Source organism: Gracilinanus agilis, chromosome 2, assembly GCF_016433145.1.
Source record: "Gracilinanus agilis isolate LMUSP501 chromosome 2, AgileGrace, whole genome shotgun sequence".
NCBI lineage: Eukaryota > Metazoa > Chordata > Mammalia > Didelphimorphia > Didelphidae > Gracilinanus > Gracilinanus agilis.
The window spans coordinates 540,182,781-540,202,064 of NC_058131.1; the positions used below are offsets into that span (position 1 = coordinate 540,182,781).

Sequence of the window (19,284 nt, forward strand, 5' to 3'; positions counted from 1 at the left end):
TCAAATTTATTTATTTGTTTGTTGTGTTAAACTTCTCAGGTAATTCCATCCTTTCCTCCCTCCTCATACTAGAAAAGGAATATATGATAAAAAGATATATATAATACTATGTCTTGTTTGTTTTTATTTATCAGTTGTTTCTCTGGAGGTGGACATATACAAGTAGTTCTTCAAACAATATCTCTCTTGATGTATATAATGTTCTCTTGATACTGCTTATTTCACTCTTCATACTTTTGTGTAAGCCTTAACATTTTAAAAAATTAACCTGCTTGTCATTTCTTATACCATGATTATTCCATCATAATCATATGCCACATCTTGTTTAGCCATTCCCCAATTGATGTGAATCCCCTCAATTTCCAGTTCTTTGCCACCACAAAGAGAATTATATAAATATTTTTTAAAAATATTGGTTCTTTTCCTTATTTCCTTATCACTTTTAGAAATAAATTTAATGTTGGTATTGTTGGGTCAAAAGGCAGGCATAGTTTTATAACTATTTGGGCACAATTCCAGATTGCTCTCCAAAATGGTTGCAACTACTTGTAGTTATAGTCCCCATTTTTCCACAACCATGACAATATTTGTCATTTTGCCCTTTTATCATTTTAGTGAATATGATAGGTGTAAGATGATATTTCAGAGTTGTTTTGATTTGTTTTTCTCAAATCAAGAATGATTTGGAGCACTTTTTTTCATATAGTTATATATAGCTTTGATTTCTTCATTCAAAAACCTGTCTCTTCATCTTTGGTCATGTTTCAAAAGTCAGTGTTTGCTGATGCAAACTTGCCTCAAACTAAACTTAGTGGAATTTGCTTGTGAATGTGACCTTGATTTATCCTGCCTAAATCAAAAAGTATTTATTAGGTACCTACTAAGTGCTAGGTGCTGGCAATGCAAATACAAAAAAAAAATCTCTTCTCTCCAGTATTGTCCATTATTAAAGTCCATAACATAAAGGAGGAGCACACCCTTATATTATCTCTTCCTAATGAACACTATTTTAAATATCACAATTATCTTCCTGGATCAAAATATTTGGAAATAAATATATCATAATTTGGATACTCAAGCATATCTACTCTGATTCTGATGTAGATATGACTTTTCCAAGTGCCTAAAAAATAGGTGGTTTTTGTATCTAACATTCTGAAATTCTCATTCTTTTGCTTTAAGCAACTCTGAAAAATTTGAAAATTCCCAATTTATATTGAAACAGACAAAAAAATTTGCCTTGATGACAAATGTGGAACACTCTTTGTTATTCAAAAAAACAATTAGCAAACTATTGATGTAATTTTAATTTCTACCTGATTCTCTACTATTGCAAGAGAATAATGGGACACAGTACCATGAATGACCTTATAGACTGGCAGGAGGATGACCAAATGAATTCGAATTGTTCTAATTGAATAGTTACATTGTAATATTTATACTGAATGCATGTTAAAAGTTTTGTTTCTGAATTTTAGGAGCTTAATGTTTAAAACCTGTTCCTTCACAAGAATTGGAACTTTTTACCATTACAGGAGCCAACATTTCACTCTGACCATGCTTCCACTCTTTAGACCTCCCCTCCTCTGATTTGTTAGTTCTTCAGAATGTCCATTCAAGCATTTACCCATGCTAGCTATGGTCACTTCCCAACTGAATCAGTCCTCGACTCTTTAGATTACTTGCTATCTTCCCTTCTCTCCCCTTTGTAAAAATGAAATTTGAGAGATGCCATCTTTAAGTATATATATGTATTTTCTATGGACACATGGAAATTATCAAACTACATTTCCCGTGGTCCAACAGGTTTCTGGTTCCAGTTCTTTGGGCGTGGGGACGCCTACGTCTCCACGCAGAGAACAGTTTAAGTCTCCTGGGTTAGGAGGGAGTGGCCCTCTTGGCCAGCAGACTCAGGAAGAGACAGGAGGTAACAATAATGGCTGGGGCAGCAGTTTTAAATTCTTACAAGCGCGTGGCCTAATAACTTTATCTATCAGCATGGCTTTAATTAAAATACTAATATATATATATATATATATATCAGCCTTTATTATTTTTTATCCTTATACCTTCTAGTCCTCTTGAGAAAAGGACTTTCTTTTTGCTTGTATTTTTATTCTTGAAGCTTAGCACAGTACTTGGTAGATAGTAAGCCTTTAATATATGTTTTTATCTAATCTAATCTTCACCTCTAATATATGGTAGAGGGTAAAACTCCATCCGATTAATGCTACCACACAATTTAATTTCTCTTGCTTTAATAAAAGAAGAAATTTGACTAGCCTTTCCTAAGAAGGAAAAAGATTTCATTTTCCTCTGACAGTCTTCCCCTTATGTGAATAAAATGATATAACTCTAGGACCTTAGATTGATTTAAAATTAACAAAACATTCATTCTCTTACACTAGCATTTTAAGTTTAAGGAACCTGACAAATCATAAATCGCATGCATTAACTCTTACCGGATCTATTAGCTGTGTGTAAAGTTCATGGCAGTTGTCAAAAATATACTTGTATGTAGAATCTAAGCAAGCCCTGACACAATCCTTCACAACAGTGCTGGCTCTAGGTGGATTTTGGAGTTCTAAAACCTGAGAAAGAGAATATATTCATCCATTGGAAAAACAGGCACTTGATGAATTACAAATAATAACCATTCATCATTTAAAATATGAATAAATAAAATGCAATCAATTAAATAATTAACAAATAAAGATTGTATTAATAAAGATATAAACAAAATATTAATACTCCAAAAAATTGGCCTTATGTCCCTATCGGCACAGTCTTATGCCACCTAGGAATCTAGGTGGCACAGTAGATAGAAAAGGAGCCAGGAATATTTATCTTCCTGAGTTCAAATTCAGCTTTAGACACTTTCTAGCTGTGTGACCCTGAACTAGTCACTTTAATCCCATTTGCCTCACCTGCCTTAATTTGTGTCCTTGAAAACCATTTAAAAATATTCTTTTTGAGGCACTGCATGAGCTGTGCCACCACCAAAATCATCACCATGCTAAGTAAGAAGGTGGAATAAGATAAGGAGACAATAACCTAATAGCAAAATGTCAAAATTCATCTGGAACAAAAGAGATTGTACTATTTCATTCTCCTACAGTTGAGGCCAGAGTTTGTAGTGACTAGTGTGACAAATAACACAGTCTAAATATTGAACAACATTGGTTGAAATTGTACGAGCTGCTTTCCCTCTTGGAGTGAACAAGATAGTAATGCCCTTTGAGTTCGACCAAAGCAAGGAAAGTGTTGCAATTCAACTTAAAATGCTTTCAGGAAAGATTTGTGTCTGCTTAGATTTTTCAGAGAACCTTGCTCAATATGGACTTAATTAAAAATGAAGTCAGGCTGAATATATCAGATGGCCTAAATTTTATTGGGAGATTCATCAAGTTAAGGTAGAAGGTGGCACCTTAATCGCTGAGGCTGGGTAGTGTGTGATCAGGAAGAAACAGTAAAACACGACTTTCCTGAAAAAATAAGTGTGTTCTGTGTATCACCCCATGACAGTGACAGAAATAAAATGAGATACCTTCATTCGAAAAAAGGTAATGCTTGTTAGCAGGTCAACAGTTGATTTCAGATCTTGAAGTCTCTCTGAATTGCTGGCAGGGAAGTTGTCCTAGTTAATTAGAGAGAAAGGGAAATGTACAGGGTAAAGTTATCACCATCAAACCCTAAGGAAAAAGTAACTTTTTTAAAAGAAAAGAATAAATTTTATATCCCTTTAAAAAACTATTAAGATGAAAATGTTTATTCATTAAATATTTCTACCTTTATGTGCTCCTTCAATTTAGGAGAAAAATTTCAAAAAGATTCCTTTTTTTTAAAGTGGGTTTCCACTATTTGAGAGTCCACATGGAATGGTAAATCGATAGCTGGTCTTTGATCCAGGAAATTCAGATTTCAGTTCTCCTCTTATAAAAAAGGTTTCTATGACCCTGAGGAATCACTTGACTTACTGTCAGTGCTCCAAGCAACTCTAAACTATAAGATGCAAAAAGAGTGTATTATATTGTGATCCTCGAGAAAGAAAGGTGGATTTGGGATCAGAAGATTTGAGTTCATGTCCTGACTTTGCCATTTACTAATTGTGTGATATTAGATAAATCACATTACTTCCATGGACCACATTTTCCTTATCTGTAAAAAGAAAGAATCCGATTCCGTGGCCTTTAAAATCACTTATAGCACTATATCTTTGCTTCTATGATTTAAAATGTGTGGGTACTCCCTTTACAAATGTAAATTGTAATCTCAGATTTTTAGTAATCATGAATGAATCATTGTGGCCAACATTTAGGGAAAAAATTCCATCCCCCATCTACCCTATACTCAGACTCTTTGTATCTCACTATATATCCTATCAAATACCATGAAGAATCAATCAAATATGGGACAACATAAATCAGAAAAAAAAGGTTATACTCATGATAATTCACAGAAGGTTACTTGTGAACTTCATTTGCAATTTTGTCAATCCCTGTAGAATTTTTTTCAAGTATAATCTGAGAAATGCCAAACATGCTGAATTTTCTTGGGATGAAATGCAAAGATGTTTTTCAATTTGCAATAAATTTTGCATTTAGGGGCCTACTCCCAGGAGTAGAGAGAAGAGTAAGGAAAAGTAGCTTTCCTACTAGGCTTATTTAGAATAATTTCTTTGAGGACATTATGCCCCAAATGGCACTGTAGGTTTCAAAGTGGAAAGAACACTGAACCTGCAGACAGAAAGACTGTAGTTCAAATTCAGTCCCAGACACTTACTAGCTGTATGATGCTGGGCAAGTCACTTCAACTTTGTTTGCCTCAGTTTCCTCATCAGCAAAAATGGAAATAAGAATAGCACCTATCTCCTAGGGTTGCAAAGAGGACACAATAAACTGATAATTATAAAGGTGCATTGCAAACTTTAAAGTGTAATACTGGAGAAAAAGGAAAAGGAATAAGCATTTCTACATAACCTATTATATACCAAGCACTGTATTAATAGCTCATTTAATCCTCACAATAGCCCTGCAAGCAGTTTTCCATTTTACACTTGAAGAAACTGAGACAAATAGATGTATGACCCTGTGCAAAATATTTAATAACCAGCAAGTGTTGATGGCTAGATTTGAATGCAGGACGGTTCTACCTCCCAGATCAGCATTCTATCCACTGTGATACCAGCTACTTCCATATATGATAGTTGTTGCTGTTACTATTATTAGTTAAATTATTTTTGTTAGTAGAATGTTGAAGAAGATTCCTGGGTCCCCTTTGGTCTTCTCTTTTTATAAATGACTAGTTTACAAGATTGGCTAATTGTTATCTTGTAACGTATGGAGTCTGGTATTGATGGGATATTCAATAGGTCAGGTATATAAGTGGGCATGAAGTTGGGGACATGGTAGCAATAATTTCTAACTAAGTAGAGAACATCATGAAGATGCTGTTCAGTCAAGGATGGCAGTGCCAGTGAGATAGCCTTTGTAGACTCTGCGGGACTCGGGTTACCTGGAAGTTGGTTTGGAAGTAGAAAAGTACTGGAAGACAAAGTGAGCAGTCCAGTTCTGTTTAAGAGAAAGGCATAAGAACCAGAAAAGTGATTTTATTGGCATGTGGAGCTCTCGGATGAGGAAACTCCCTCTACAAGTGCAGGCCAGAACCTTTTTTGTACATTATAGCTTAGAACTGTCTATGTAAGTATACATGGTAGCCAAATGATTTCTTCATGCATATACTGCTAGATATCAGAGGTATTACTGATATGTAGGTTCTCCTAGGTCCAAGATCAGCTCTCTATTTACTACTTATGTAGACTCTCAAACAGACATGGCTGTTAAAACCTACCAAAAACCTGACTAAAAATATTCAAGACCCTTTTAATGAATGGAAATTTTAGGGATGTGCAGAAAAAAAATAACTATAAAACAGAGCTTCTGGATTTAGAAAATACCGAACTCCTTAAATTGGCATAGGAATTTTAATATTCTACTCTATGTGATTATTCTGTAATTTGACAGCCATTTGGAGCCTGTTATTTTCCTCTTAGGAAGATAATTTTGTACATACCCTGTACTTTGATAAATCAATCCTCAAAGAATTGTGCAACTGATCCAGTAGTTTTATGAACTTTTCTCTCTGTACAAAGAAAAAAAAAAGGACACATGTCCATTAGCATTTGAATAAATATATATTTTAAATTGCATCAAGAGTAAATAAACCATTGAAATGCCTAGCATAAAGCATGAGATCCACAACTTTCCTCTTGGAATCTGTTTGCAAGGCACGTTGGTTTCAATTTATAGTCATACAAGCATTGCTAGGAGATAATAGAAAGTGTATCAGAAATTGTGAAATGTGTTTTGTTGAGCTTCATTTGTGCCTGCTGCCATACTTCACCATTCTCCTAATGCAGTACAAATAATCCTGGCCCCCAGCCAATAGCCTTCAGATTAGAATGCATTAGTGAGCACCAACAGCCTCCTTTCTCCCCCCCCTCCCCGTTCTGTTCTTTATCTCACTAACCAGCTCATTGTGAGGTAAACAAGCATAATCTCCATAGAAAGGGGAAAACATGAAAATATTGAAAAAACAAAGGTTTGGAACCACCTGAACAAATGAGAGTTTCATTTCCAATTAAAGTACAGAGTTTGTCCTAACAGTCTTAAGAACTTATTTTTTTTTCTTTTTTTCAAATATATAGAAGTCTATTTGAGTGTTACTGAATATCTGACCTCAGTATGCCCAAATGGTAAAAAAAAAAATAGAGCTTTCTAACTCCCTGAGAACCTTGCTCATTATTAGAGAGTGACTTGGACCCTGTGGATCAGTTGTGTCTGATAATGAAGTATTTGGTTCAAAAGGCACTTTCAATGATTAGTCATTCAGCAAGTGTTAATTAAGTCTCTACTATGACTCGTGCCAGAATCTAGGATGAAAAGACACAAAAACAGAACTCCTGGCCATTCAGAAGCTTGAATTCTATCAAGGAAGATGGTACAATGTATACATGAGGAACAGTGCTAGTGTTAAACATATAAAAAAGACTTCATGCAGACCCCTCCTCCAAAATATTCTATAATTCTATAATTCAAATGCACTTAGGAAGAGTGACCAGCAATAACAACTCTGAAGATTCACTAAGTAACTAATGGGCTTCTTGGATGGATATAAACAACATTATGCTTTATAGCAGGCCATTCACCAAGGTTGACTGTATTTGTGTCCAATGATGCTATTTTAGTAGAATTCTAAGAGACTTACACAAATTATTTAGTTTATCCAGTGCTGAGCAAGAGGTTATTCTCCTAGAGTCATTCTCAAAGGGAAACTGTACCAGTACCGTAGAACTCATTACTTCTTGTACGAGACAACATTGAGAATTCACCCCTGCTTTACCATTACCCAGCAGTTGCAAATCATAGACAGAACTCAAAGACTGCATCACAACACACAATAGCAAAACCTGCCAGAAGTTTCTCTTTCTCCCTCTCTGCCTCCAATAAAAAATTTATCTCCTTGGGACTTCAGGCAAGTCACTTAAGCTTTCATGGCCTCCAGATCCTCAGATGTTAAATGAAGGGTTAGCCTGGATGACCTGCAGTGACCCTCCCAGCTCTATAATTCTGTGATAGAAAAGTGACTTGTTAGTGCCCTTTTTATACAGCTCTTCAGCACAGTATGTTTTTTCGATTGAGAGAGAAATTAAATATATCACTCCGAAAGAAAAATCAAGCCTCTTCTTTCTATTGCATACTCCTTTTTATAGAGGTAGCAACAATTTCCGTTTTTGTCATTGATCATTTCAAAGAATATGCTTTGGTATAATCATATAGTAATTTCAGACCTCTTGGGTAAACATTACTAAATGTCAAGCATTTCTCTGAACTAATAACATTTTCTTTAAGGAGTGTCCATGCAGTCATCCTAAGGATTTTATTTTAAGTCTATACATTCATTGATCTCCTTCCCCTTCCCAAATCATAATGTCGCTCTATTCAAATTGAATTAGGTTCTATATCAATATACTTGACCACTGAGTAAATAATGTAATCAAGACATTCTCCTCATGTTAAAGAATAGTACGAGTAGCATATAATAGTCACATCCTAGGTTGACATCACATATATTAAATAAGAACAAAGAAAAATATATAAAGCCACTAAGAAGTAAAGTAAATCACTAGAGTTCAATGGACCTCAAAGATATTTCATTTCTAATGGGACTAGATTAATTTCTAAGGTCCCTTCTAGTTGTTATATTCTAAGATTTCCACAAACAGAGAGTATGTTATAAATATTTTGCAAAACTCTATTAATTATTATCTCCTCCATATCATTTTGCAGTTACTTAATATAAATTCTTTTTAATCCAGTCTTCATCTTTGTTATTCCCTCATAGCTTATGGAAGCTCCAGTTGAAAATAAATTCCTATTTAATTATTGTTTTTATATATGTAAGGCCTAGTAAAGTGCCTAGTACAAGGTAACTGGTGTTTAGTAAATGTTTATGGAATGAATATATGAGTGAGTGAATGAAAGTCCCAGCAAAATAGATTCATAAAATCATATAGATTATCCCTTGCTCTTCATTTAAGTTTCTATTGAGGCCATTAACTCATAGGAAAAGAATTTAAATGTCAAATTCATATGAAATATTTATATGACATTTGCATGACAATATACACATACATATATGACATTCAAATGATTAAAATATAATGTATATTAATACACTTTATGAAATATAGAAAAAATTTAAAAAACTACAGCCTTAACTTATGTATCATGATCTATTCATGCCTAGAATAAATGTTTTAAGCATATGACAAATTGTAATGATTAATTTAATAATAAATAATAATCATTCACAGTTATATTTGGATTATACATTTAGAAAATACTTTCTTTGCCAACAGTCTTATGAGGCATGTTTAAACAGAATTCTGGTTCTATGATTTCATCAATGTAGATAACTTCTGAAAAATAAATATTAGGTGGGCGGTATAAATAAAGTAGAGATAGGGTTATAAATGGGTTATTAATTGGTGGTGTATAGCTTGGTGACTGATAACTGAATCCTCCAGGTTCTTAGATACTCTTGGGCCAATAACTTGATCTGGGAAAGGATTTTCTGGGAGAGGCTATTAGATGACAACAAGAAGGTTTATTTAATTAACAGGGATAGGTAGGGAAGGGATTGGGATTAATTAATTTAGAAACAGGTCTGGATTCCCTCCCACCAAGGTTCAACAGATTCTCTAAACTGATCTCATTAAAGTCACCCAGCTGCCTAATTCAAATCCTATCCAAAGTTTTCCTATGATGATATTTAGAGTAAAGAAAATCTGGAAGGTGAAACAGATCCAATTGATTGAGCAGATTAAGGATCTCATGTCTGTTATCCTGAAAAGGCTACTCCAGGAATCCAGCAGGTAACAGCAAGTAAATCCAAATTGGAGAGGGAGTAAGGCTCCTTATACCACTGTCCACCAGTGTGTGTCTCACCTATCACTCAATCTCTTTCTAGCCAGTGAACTCTTGATGGTTGGTGATTCACAAAGACAGGATATTGAGAGAAAGACCAGATAACACCATCCAGGTGAAAGTCCAGGTAATAACTGACACTCAGCCAGTCCCTCACTCAAAATTCTGGAATCTTTACTCTGCTGTCTGCCTGTCACCTTCACTCACTTTCCTAATTTCCCTACAACACGTCTAAGGTTGAATCTTTATATACTGGTTCAGAGTCAACTGGCTTGCAACTTATTATCATAGAAATTGGCTTAAGGCATGGATTAAATGACTTGCCCAGAGTCACAATGTGTCAATGGAAAGAACTGAACTCAGATCCTTCTGATGCTTAGGTCAGTTCGCCACCCATTATGCTATGGCATTTCCCATATAAGTGAAGTAATATATGTACTATGTTTCCCTTTTTACAAATGGGGAAACTGAGGTGCAAAAGAATAAAGAAATTTGTCCAAGGCTATACAGCTGAGTATATTTTTCAGTTGAGACTTAAATTCAAATGTTCTAATTCAAAGATCTATTTTCTTCCCATTATACCCTGTTGCCTTTCAATGGAAGTCATCCCCATGTTTTATCTACCTTCAGTGATTGACATAAATCAACAGGACAGCTGAAATGGCTGAAATTGACTAATGCACAGGCTTGACCCATGGCAGCACTACAGATCCAATTTTAGTTTATAAGAATTAGTTCTTCAGAGCTTGGAGAATGATAGACAAGTGCTCTAAAGGAAGGGGCAACAATACTATAAGAAAATACTGTTTAGTTTTCCAAGCTATGGAGGTTGATGCTATGTCTCCAGAGGTCTTAGATCCTATGACATTAAAAGTAAGCTAATGATTGAATTCTCCTAGTAAATCTGCAAACTATAGGTGAGTTTAAATTTAACTTACAGCCATAGTATTTGTTTATAATTAAAAAGTAGAAATTGCTTTGCAAAAGCAGACTCAACAACTACCTACACTGCATGATTTTAGGGGGACAAGTGTTCTCTTTAATCCAGGGAGTTCTTAGAGATTTTGTGCCATAGATTCATGTAGCAGACTGGTGAAACCTACCGGATGCCTGAATAATCTCTCACTTGCAATATTGCAATAGTACCCTAATTGGTCTCTCTGCTTCAAATTTCTCTTCTCTCAAATCCATATTATACTCAGTTGACCAAATTGATATTCCTAAAACATAGATCTGACTATGTTACTCCAAAGCTCAAAAATTATCAGGCTTCCATTTTCCTTCTGAGATAAAATAAGGAAATCTTTAATATGACATTTAATATCTGTTGCCCTCTTTTCAGTTATATTGGCTGGCAGATTTTTTTCTTTTATATTGTTCCATCTTCTGCTTTCATTCCTTTGCACAAGCTGTCTGTCTCTCCACTCCCCCAGAGCATTCTCTCCTTAATTCTTGTCTTTTAGAAGTTCCTTATGTCTATCAAAGAACAGATCATGTACCAGCTGCTTCCAAGGCCTTCTCGATTTCCCTTGGTCATTCATGTTCCTACCCTCTTGAAAATTTTTCATAATTATTTTATAATTGGCTAAAGGGAGTATCACATAAGAGCTCATTGAATCCTTGGCTTTAAGTCAAGAAGAACTGGTGTCAAACTTGCCTCCCACTTTTCATAGCCATGGGATTGTGAACCAGTCACATCACCACTCTGTGCCTCAGTCATCTCCCAGAACTTATGTCGAGGGATTCTTCCATGTTCAGAAATTCACCTGCACTTTAGCAAATTCCCAGCAAAAGGTGTCTGAAGCTCCCCTCAGATATGTACCAGTATAAGTAGGTGTGTGAGGATACACATTGTGGTTGGTTAAGCCAATAATCAAAGACTACTGTAAAGAGGTAGCTGTGTCCCAAGGGATAAAGACAACCTTCAAATCATTGAATATGAAGGCCTGAGATAGGCTGGAATAATGCCTCCCACCTCCACTACTTGTGATTTCATTGGTATAAGGAAAATAATGCTATCATAATCCCCATTTTACAGATGAAGAAACTGAGGCATACAGAGTTTAAATGACTTACCTATAGTCAGAGTCACTTAGCATGTCTGGGACAGGCTGAATTTACATTCAAGTCTTCCTGACTCTAAGTGCAGGATTCTTATCTACTATACTATCTAGGAGCCTCAAACGAATACATTTTTTTGCCTTAGATTACTGGCAAAAATAATTTCATCCCATTTTAAAAATGTGTTTTCTATACTATTCCCTCTTTCCACTAGGTTTATGAACCTAGAATACTACATACAGATATAAGAGGCCAATATGTATGTTAGTCTTGTTAAGTATTTTTCTCTATGTAAATCTTTATTAGAAGTGATGGCTTTCTGGGTAGGAGAGTTTAAAAAGATATATTCAGAAATGAATATTATGTAAAAACAAAATATATTAATAAAATTAGATAAAATTTCATAAATAAAAGTATTTTCTTTAACAAAGAGAGTAGAAGAATAAACAAATTGGCTCAATGGGCAAGAATTGAATGTTTTTATATGAATGGAGTTTAAAGCATTGAGATAGCTTTCCTGTTTCCTTTACTGTTTATTTTCAATGAAAGAAAATTTTTTGTAATCACATTGCAGCTGAAGCACTGAGCTCTTGTGAAATCCATTCAGCATTCTCTTTCAGGTCAGCATGAATGAAAATACTCTTCATCTGACTTCCTTATAAGTAGGTTTCATGGTTGATAACATTAACAGCCTATTTCCCTGAAAGGTATAAAAGCCCAGTGTTCCACAAGGTTAAGCTATTCTTTATAGCATAGCCAGGCAAGGCACAATATTAGAAATAGAATGAGCATAAAACACAGACTGCTTCACATGACAGGAAAAATCCCTTGATGATATCATTGCAAATGTGAGGTTTGTATAACAAAGCTTAGCTGAATTCCAGTGGGTGACCATAAATAAGTGAACTCTGTCGATATGGCTATAGTCAATTCTCTGGTCCATGGCCATGCAAGATGCAACACACATAATTAAACTACTAAGCCATGACCAGAAACCAGAAGACACAAAATTGAGCTAAAAAAAAGAATGAGGATGCTTTGTATATATGTATGTATGTATGTATGTATGTATGTAATAGATATATGTTTTAGCAATGTTAAATTTTGCTAAAATTTTTTATTCCTATTTTATTCGATCTAGATCATAAAACTATTGTATAGATTGGGAATGTGCCCCTTCCCATTTTATATATTGGACAACTGAGGCACAGAGGATTAACTGATTCACCTAGCTCTTTTGTAAAAGAAATAGACCTGGGAATCATTATGGCACAGTAAGGAAGGAACTCACCAGAACTCTCCCAAATTCACCTCTAAACATTTAAAATAATATCTCAAAGTGAATTCTAGAGCAGCAAAACCAACAAAAGAAAAGAATAAAATAATTTTCCAGCTCAAGACAACTTAAAAATTCAGCAGAAAAAAATCTCTCTTACTGGGATGAGAATGAGGGGATAGTGCCATGTAGGTCTTACCTAGAAAACCAGCAGCATGGCTCCTTCCCAGGAATAAGCCATCAGCAAAGCCCTGAGCCCTGGCACAAAGCAGAAGCAGGGTACTAAATGAAGGAATCCTGGAGTTTTTAGCCCACAGATAGTAAGGGGATCAGACAATTAGCGAGAGTTAGATTAGAACTGGGCAAGTGGAAGCTAATTATTCCATGAGATACATAACAACACAAATCAAAAGAAGGTAAAAATGAAAGAAAATATGAAACATCTCATTGGAAAAACAACTGACCTGGAAAATAGATCAAGGAGAAATGATTTAATAATTATTGGACTATCTAAAAACCTTGATCAAAAACTAAACTTAGAAATCATATTTTAGGATATTATGAAAGAAAATTGTCCTGATATCTTAGAACCAGATGATAAAATAGAAATAGAAAGAATCCACTGATCTCCTTCTAAAAGAGATCCCAAAATATAATTATAGCCAAATTTCAGAACTCCTAGGTAAAGGAGAAAATATTGCAAGCATTCAGAAAAAAATAGTTCAAATTTCATGAAGGCACTGTTAGGATAACACAAGATTTAACAGCTTCCACATTAAGTGGTTGAAAGATTTAGAATATAGTATTCCCAGAGGGCAAAGGAATTAGGATTACAACCAATAAAATCTATCTAGCAAACTGAGTGTTTCTTTAAGAAATAAAAAGATGTTTAATGAAATCAAGGACTTTAAAGCTTTCTTGATGGAAAAACCAAAGTTGCATGAAACATTTGTACCTCAAGTAAAAGACTCAAGAGAAGCATAAAAAATTAATAAGAGAAATCATGACTGGTTCAACAAGGTTAGACTGTTTACATTCCTATACAGGAAGACTGAAGTTGTAACCCAAAAGAACTTTATCATTACTAGGGCATTTAGAAGGATTATAGATAGAGGGCATGTGTGTAACTTGTCCATGATGGTATTATATCTAAAAAAAAATAAAATTAAGGGGTGAGAAAGAATGATGGACTGAGAGAGATGGGAGAGATAGAAGATAGACTTGGGTAAATTATTTCACATAAAAGAGGCAAGAAAGAGATTTTGTAGTTTAGGTCAAGATGGCAGAGTGGCTGCCAATTCTTGTACCTTTCTCTCACCAGATTTTACTCAAAGAGAGAAGAACATACATTCTGAGATAGGTATAGAAATCTATTTTACCCTACAGGGAGGAAGGAGTGGAAGGAAATAAGAGAATGACATTGCTGATAGAATGGAAAGAAGGTTGGAGGAAGCAGAGGTAGAAGCAAAACATTTGAGGAGGAAGAGCCTGAAAGGAGAGAGAGAGAAAGATAAATAGGGGAAAAATAAGATGTAAAAACTTATTTTCACAGTAAACAAAACTATGAAAAAATGTACAGCCAATTTCTCTAATAAAAGTATCTTTTCTCAAATATATAGAAGACTGTTCCAAATTTATATGAATACAAGACCTATTGATAGTCAAAGAACATGAACAGTTTTCTGACAAAGAAGTCAGTTATCTAAAGTCAGATGGAAAAAAGTGCTCTAAATCACTATTGATTGGAGAACTTAAAATTAAAACAATTCTGAGGTACCAACTCTTAACTATTAGATTGGTTAATATGACAGAAAAGGAAAATAAGAAATATTGAAGGGGGAGTTGTAAAAATTGAGGATACTAAATCACTCTTGGTGGAGTTGTAAGTAAACTGATTCATTCTCTCTGGGGGGCAATTTGGAACTATGCCCAAAGGGTCATAAAACTATGTATACCCTTTAAATCTGAAATACTGGGTCACTGCTAGGTCTGTATCCCAAAGAGATTAAATAAAAGAGGAAAAGGACTTACATGTACAAAAATATAGAGGGTTTTTTTGAAGTGGCAAAGAATTGGAAATTGAGGGGTTGCTCATTATTTGGGCAATGGCTAAACAAGTTACAGCATATGATCATGATGGAGCATTGCTATTTCATAGGAAATAACAAGAGGAATCATTTCAGAAAAATATGGCAAGATCTCTATGAACCAATTCAAAGTGAAGTGAGAACAGGGAGATCATTGTGTACTGATATAGCAATGTTGTATTGCTATTGCTAAGACTTGGCTATTCAAATCATTACATTGATCCAAGAGGCAACTATGTAGCTAGAACATCAGGCCTGGATTTGGGAGGTCCTGGATTCAAATCTGACCTCACCATCTCCCAGATTTTGGACCCCTAGGCAAGTCACTTATCCCAATTGCCTAGGGCTTTCTGTTATTCTGCTATAGAATTGATACTTAGTAGGTATCAATTCTAAGACAGAAGGTAAGGGTTTAAAAATAAACACATGATTCAAGACATTATCAAAGGACTCATGATGAAAAAATTCTATCTTCCTCCAGAGAGAGAACAAATGAACTCTTAGTCAGATTGCAATATAATTTCTCTTTATTTTTCTTGCTTTTTGAAATATGACTAATATGAAAATATGTTTTGCATGATTTCACAGGCATAATTAATATCATATTGCTTGCCATCAATGGGGATGAGGGAAGGTTTGATCTGGAAGGATTTTGGAATTCAAAATTTTAAAAGCAAAAATGATTAAATAAGTAATATATTTTAAAAATAAAAAAATAAAAAGGTCTCCTGAATTCCAGTTTTATATTCACTTTATTTGATTTATAGGACTTTTGTCCTATTGTGAAAGGTCATCTAAGACTATTTTGAAAGACCCCTTTCTACTTTGTACCTTTCTCTTTTCCTAAATACCAAAGTACTTCCTAAAAGCCCCACCCCCCCGAAACCACATAAACACACCAAAACATATATACAAGAAATCTAAGAAGAGCAAAAGGATTTGGCTATATCATGGCCGTATTCCTTTCCCCCACTGGGTTCAGATTATGACTTAACTTGCTTGTTCACTGTGTCATATTTGTATACTAAAAATGGGATTTTAACCAGGTATAAGGTAGACATTACTCTCTGTAACTACATTGTCTTTAACAGAACATTCAACACTAAAATCTGTTAATTTGGTCATGTAGCATGCATTTAAATGGTTTATTATATTTTGAAATTATATAGTAGTCCTCTGAAAAGCTCACTTCTAAACCACTTAAAATAGCTTTTTGTCCTTTTCTTTCTTCTCCATTGCATTGGGTATTTAATCTTTTCCATATTAAAATGGATGATAATGAAGCAAAATTTTCAAAGCTACAGTTTGTTTTCACTTGATAATGAATTATCCCATCATTCAGTTAAAAAAACAAATACACAGGAACACAATTTGCATAATCAAGTACACTAATAATTCAACACACAAAGGTTTCTTTAATTGAATATTGGATGTTCAAGAATAGAAAATAGTTCCCTGTTGAATTAGGTGCTGAGTGTAAAGCACGGAAAGAAAAAGAAAATTTAATCAATGTTCCAGATAATTCAAGCTGCAAACACACTTTCACTTCAGCAACCAAATAAACCTGTTTGGGCATAAATGATACAGATAACTCCATTCATATGTTCACTTCACTTTCTAGGTCTTAACAGAGCCTTGCATTATGTATATATTTCTAGAGTTAAGCAGGATGTTTTAGTTAAAGCTCAGTATGGCTAATGTATCATAGGGGCTCCATAAAAATGTCATGGATTAAGTGCTGATTGAGTGCTATTTAAGATCTGGCATTGTCACTGATCTTTAAATATGTGGGAGCAGAAAAAAAAAGTTGTCATAAGTTTTTCTTCCTACATTGTTCTACTTAACCTCCATCTCCCACCCTCCCAAAACTGTTCTTTTCAACTTTGGTGAGATAGCTAAATAACACTGACAAATCAGGCCTTGGATCATGGCCATGCAGTGATTGCCCAGCCTTCTGGTATGGTCCAAAAAAGAGGCAGTGTGATTTAATAGAATACCAGCCTTGGAGTTAAAAGGGCTTGTATTCAAATCTTGCCTCTGACGCATGCAATCAAGTCACCTCTCAGTCACACAAATTGCAATTCTGTGGGCTAGTGTTTGGGGATTTTCCCACACTAATGAAGTCAAAGGACCAGATAATAATAATAATAATAATAATAATAATAATAATAATAGTGATAATAATGGCTAAAATTCCCTTTTTACTGTAAAATTCCCTTTAATCTTCTTTAAATTATTCTAAGGTAAAGGAGAAAGTCTTTGACGAGGTACTAATAAGGGAAGCCTCAACTAGAGGAAAATAAGAAAGAAGGTCTTAACCAGGTGCAAATATGACTTTAAGCTTTTCTAATATCTTAAAATTTTTTATGTATGGATTTAGAGGAAGGGAATCTAGGTTATCTAAATATACCGAGAGCAGCTATATGAAGGTCATAGTTGTGAATATGACATTAGGGATCACAATTAGACATTTTACTTTTTAAAGAAAATACCTTTTCTACTTCTGAATTACAAAGGACATTCCATGTGCTTAGATTTAATTTAATTTAGATTCTTTTCTTATTCACCAATAACCATCTCTGTAGGTGTATCTCACTAGAAATATTTCAAATATGTGTTAAAGTTTTTGGCTAGTTAAAGTGCTAGACAGAAAGATGCATGAGAATTCTATAAGGATGTTCTGGAAACAACCTAAATCACAAGGCCCTAGAAATAGGACTAGATCAGATTCTCTCCCATTTTCCCTGAGGAAAAGGATTAGTTTTTCCTTAAAAAAGCAACAAAGATGCCCTTGGACCTGACTGGACCCCGCCTACCTTGAAGAAGCTGTCTGGTGACATAAGGACATAAAAATGGAGTTAATACTCCTGTAACTTTATGAATATTTTAAGACCATATGGGTTCCTAAATCCTCCTTTGCTAACCAATGAATTTCCATATGGAAGATAGGGGAGACCACCAACAGAAGCTAAGTGCTTGTTTCATATCCTTGGTGTTTTAGGGCAGAGAAAATCTCCTTCTGTTAATTGTTCAAGGACACAACTTACTAATAATAGGTACTGGTATCAGATCCACCTATAACAGCTCTATAGGACTTAATAATATAGACAACCATGGGAAAATTAACTCAGAAAAGTCAAAGTAATTGTAACACACTAAAATCATACTTACACCAAAGTTGGTAGCAGCAAACCGATCTGAGGCAGATACCTGTACATTAGTTGAAACTGTTGGGTGGGCATAAAAAGCATTTATGTTTGCCAATAGGGTACTCATCACTGCTGGGACACCAGGGCACATGTACTTGGAAGACAGACATGAAAAGTGCCTGCAATACAAAGGGATTAAAAGCTCTTAATGTAGGCCTGGTTAATTTAACAAAGAACTGGCATTAGATTCAAGATTAGAAAATAGTTTTTCATAAACTTAGGACACCCAAAGAAGAAAAAAAGATATAGAACCACCACTTCTAAGATAAAGAAGAAGAATTTCCTAATCAAATTTGACCTTTTCAAATTCTCTTGTTTCAAGTGCAAGATAACTAATTAGGGTCTTGTTCTGCTTCTCTGAACACTACAGGTTTCATTTCAATTTGCAAGAGGGGACATTTATTTATTAAGAATTAAGAATTAAGTATTCGAAACTCAAATGACCAATCTCTGTTGACATTTAGGAATTATCAAAACAGATCGAGGCCTTTTCTTGAACTTTGGCTGCTGGAATGCAATCCTCTGAATGGTATCTCCTCATATATTCACTCTGCTATTTTAAACATTCAGCATAATTAAGCTTTTGGGGATAGGGACTGAACCTATGATTTCTTTGGCATAAGGAATTCCCATGTGTCAGAGGCAGAGGTTTTCTTGGATTTCAAGTTATTTCTTTATCTACTATACCACACTTCCTCTTATTGTTCAAGTGAAAAAAACAATAACTTTATTTGGAAGGTAGCATCATTGTATGTAAATGTCAACATTATATTTAACTTAGTCTTTTTCTGAACTCTTTATGTACATGATACTGATCTAGAGTAAAATGAGCATTTCTCACAAAAGTTCTATTGTGTTCTTAAACCTTTTTGGTATTGAGGTGAATCTGAGTTCTCAAAGGCTATAGTTGAAAAATTGAGGGCTTCCGGGTTAAGATGGCAGCAGAGTAAGAAGCAGCTCTTAACCTCTCCTGACCGAAACACACAAAACTCCTCAAGGGGACATAAAAACAAGTCCAGACGAACGGAGGAACCCCACAACAGGGCACAGCGTGGAAGATACGTGGAATCGAGACATTTCCAGGCTAAAAAGGGCTCTCACTCACTCAATCGCGGGCTGAGCAACCGCCCCACCCCCACCCCCTCCACACTCACCTATAGCTC

General features: G+C 34.8%; 1 protein-coding gene across 2 annotated transcripts in view; it reads right to left on the minus strand.

The window, feature by feature from the left end:
* Positions 1-19,284, minus strand: part of UNC13C (unc-13 homolog C) — a 717,151-nt gene that overhangs the window by 307,593 nt on the left and 390,274 nt on the right. For both annotated transcript variants that reach the window (XM_044665156.1, XM_044665155.1), the window contains 4 exons: positions 18,084-18,240; positions 6,073-6,141; positions 3,548-3,637; positions 2,463-2,591 (listed from right to left, as the gene is read on the minus strand). In XM_044665156.1, the coding sequence (XP_044521091.1) occupies positions 2,463-2,591; positions 3,548-3,637; positions 6,073-6,141; positions 18,084-18,240 (445 nt within the window). The remainder of the gene's footprint in view (positions 1-2,462; positions 2,592-3,547; positions 3,638-6,072; positions 6,142-18,083; positions 18,241-19,284) is intronic.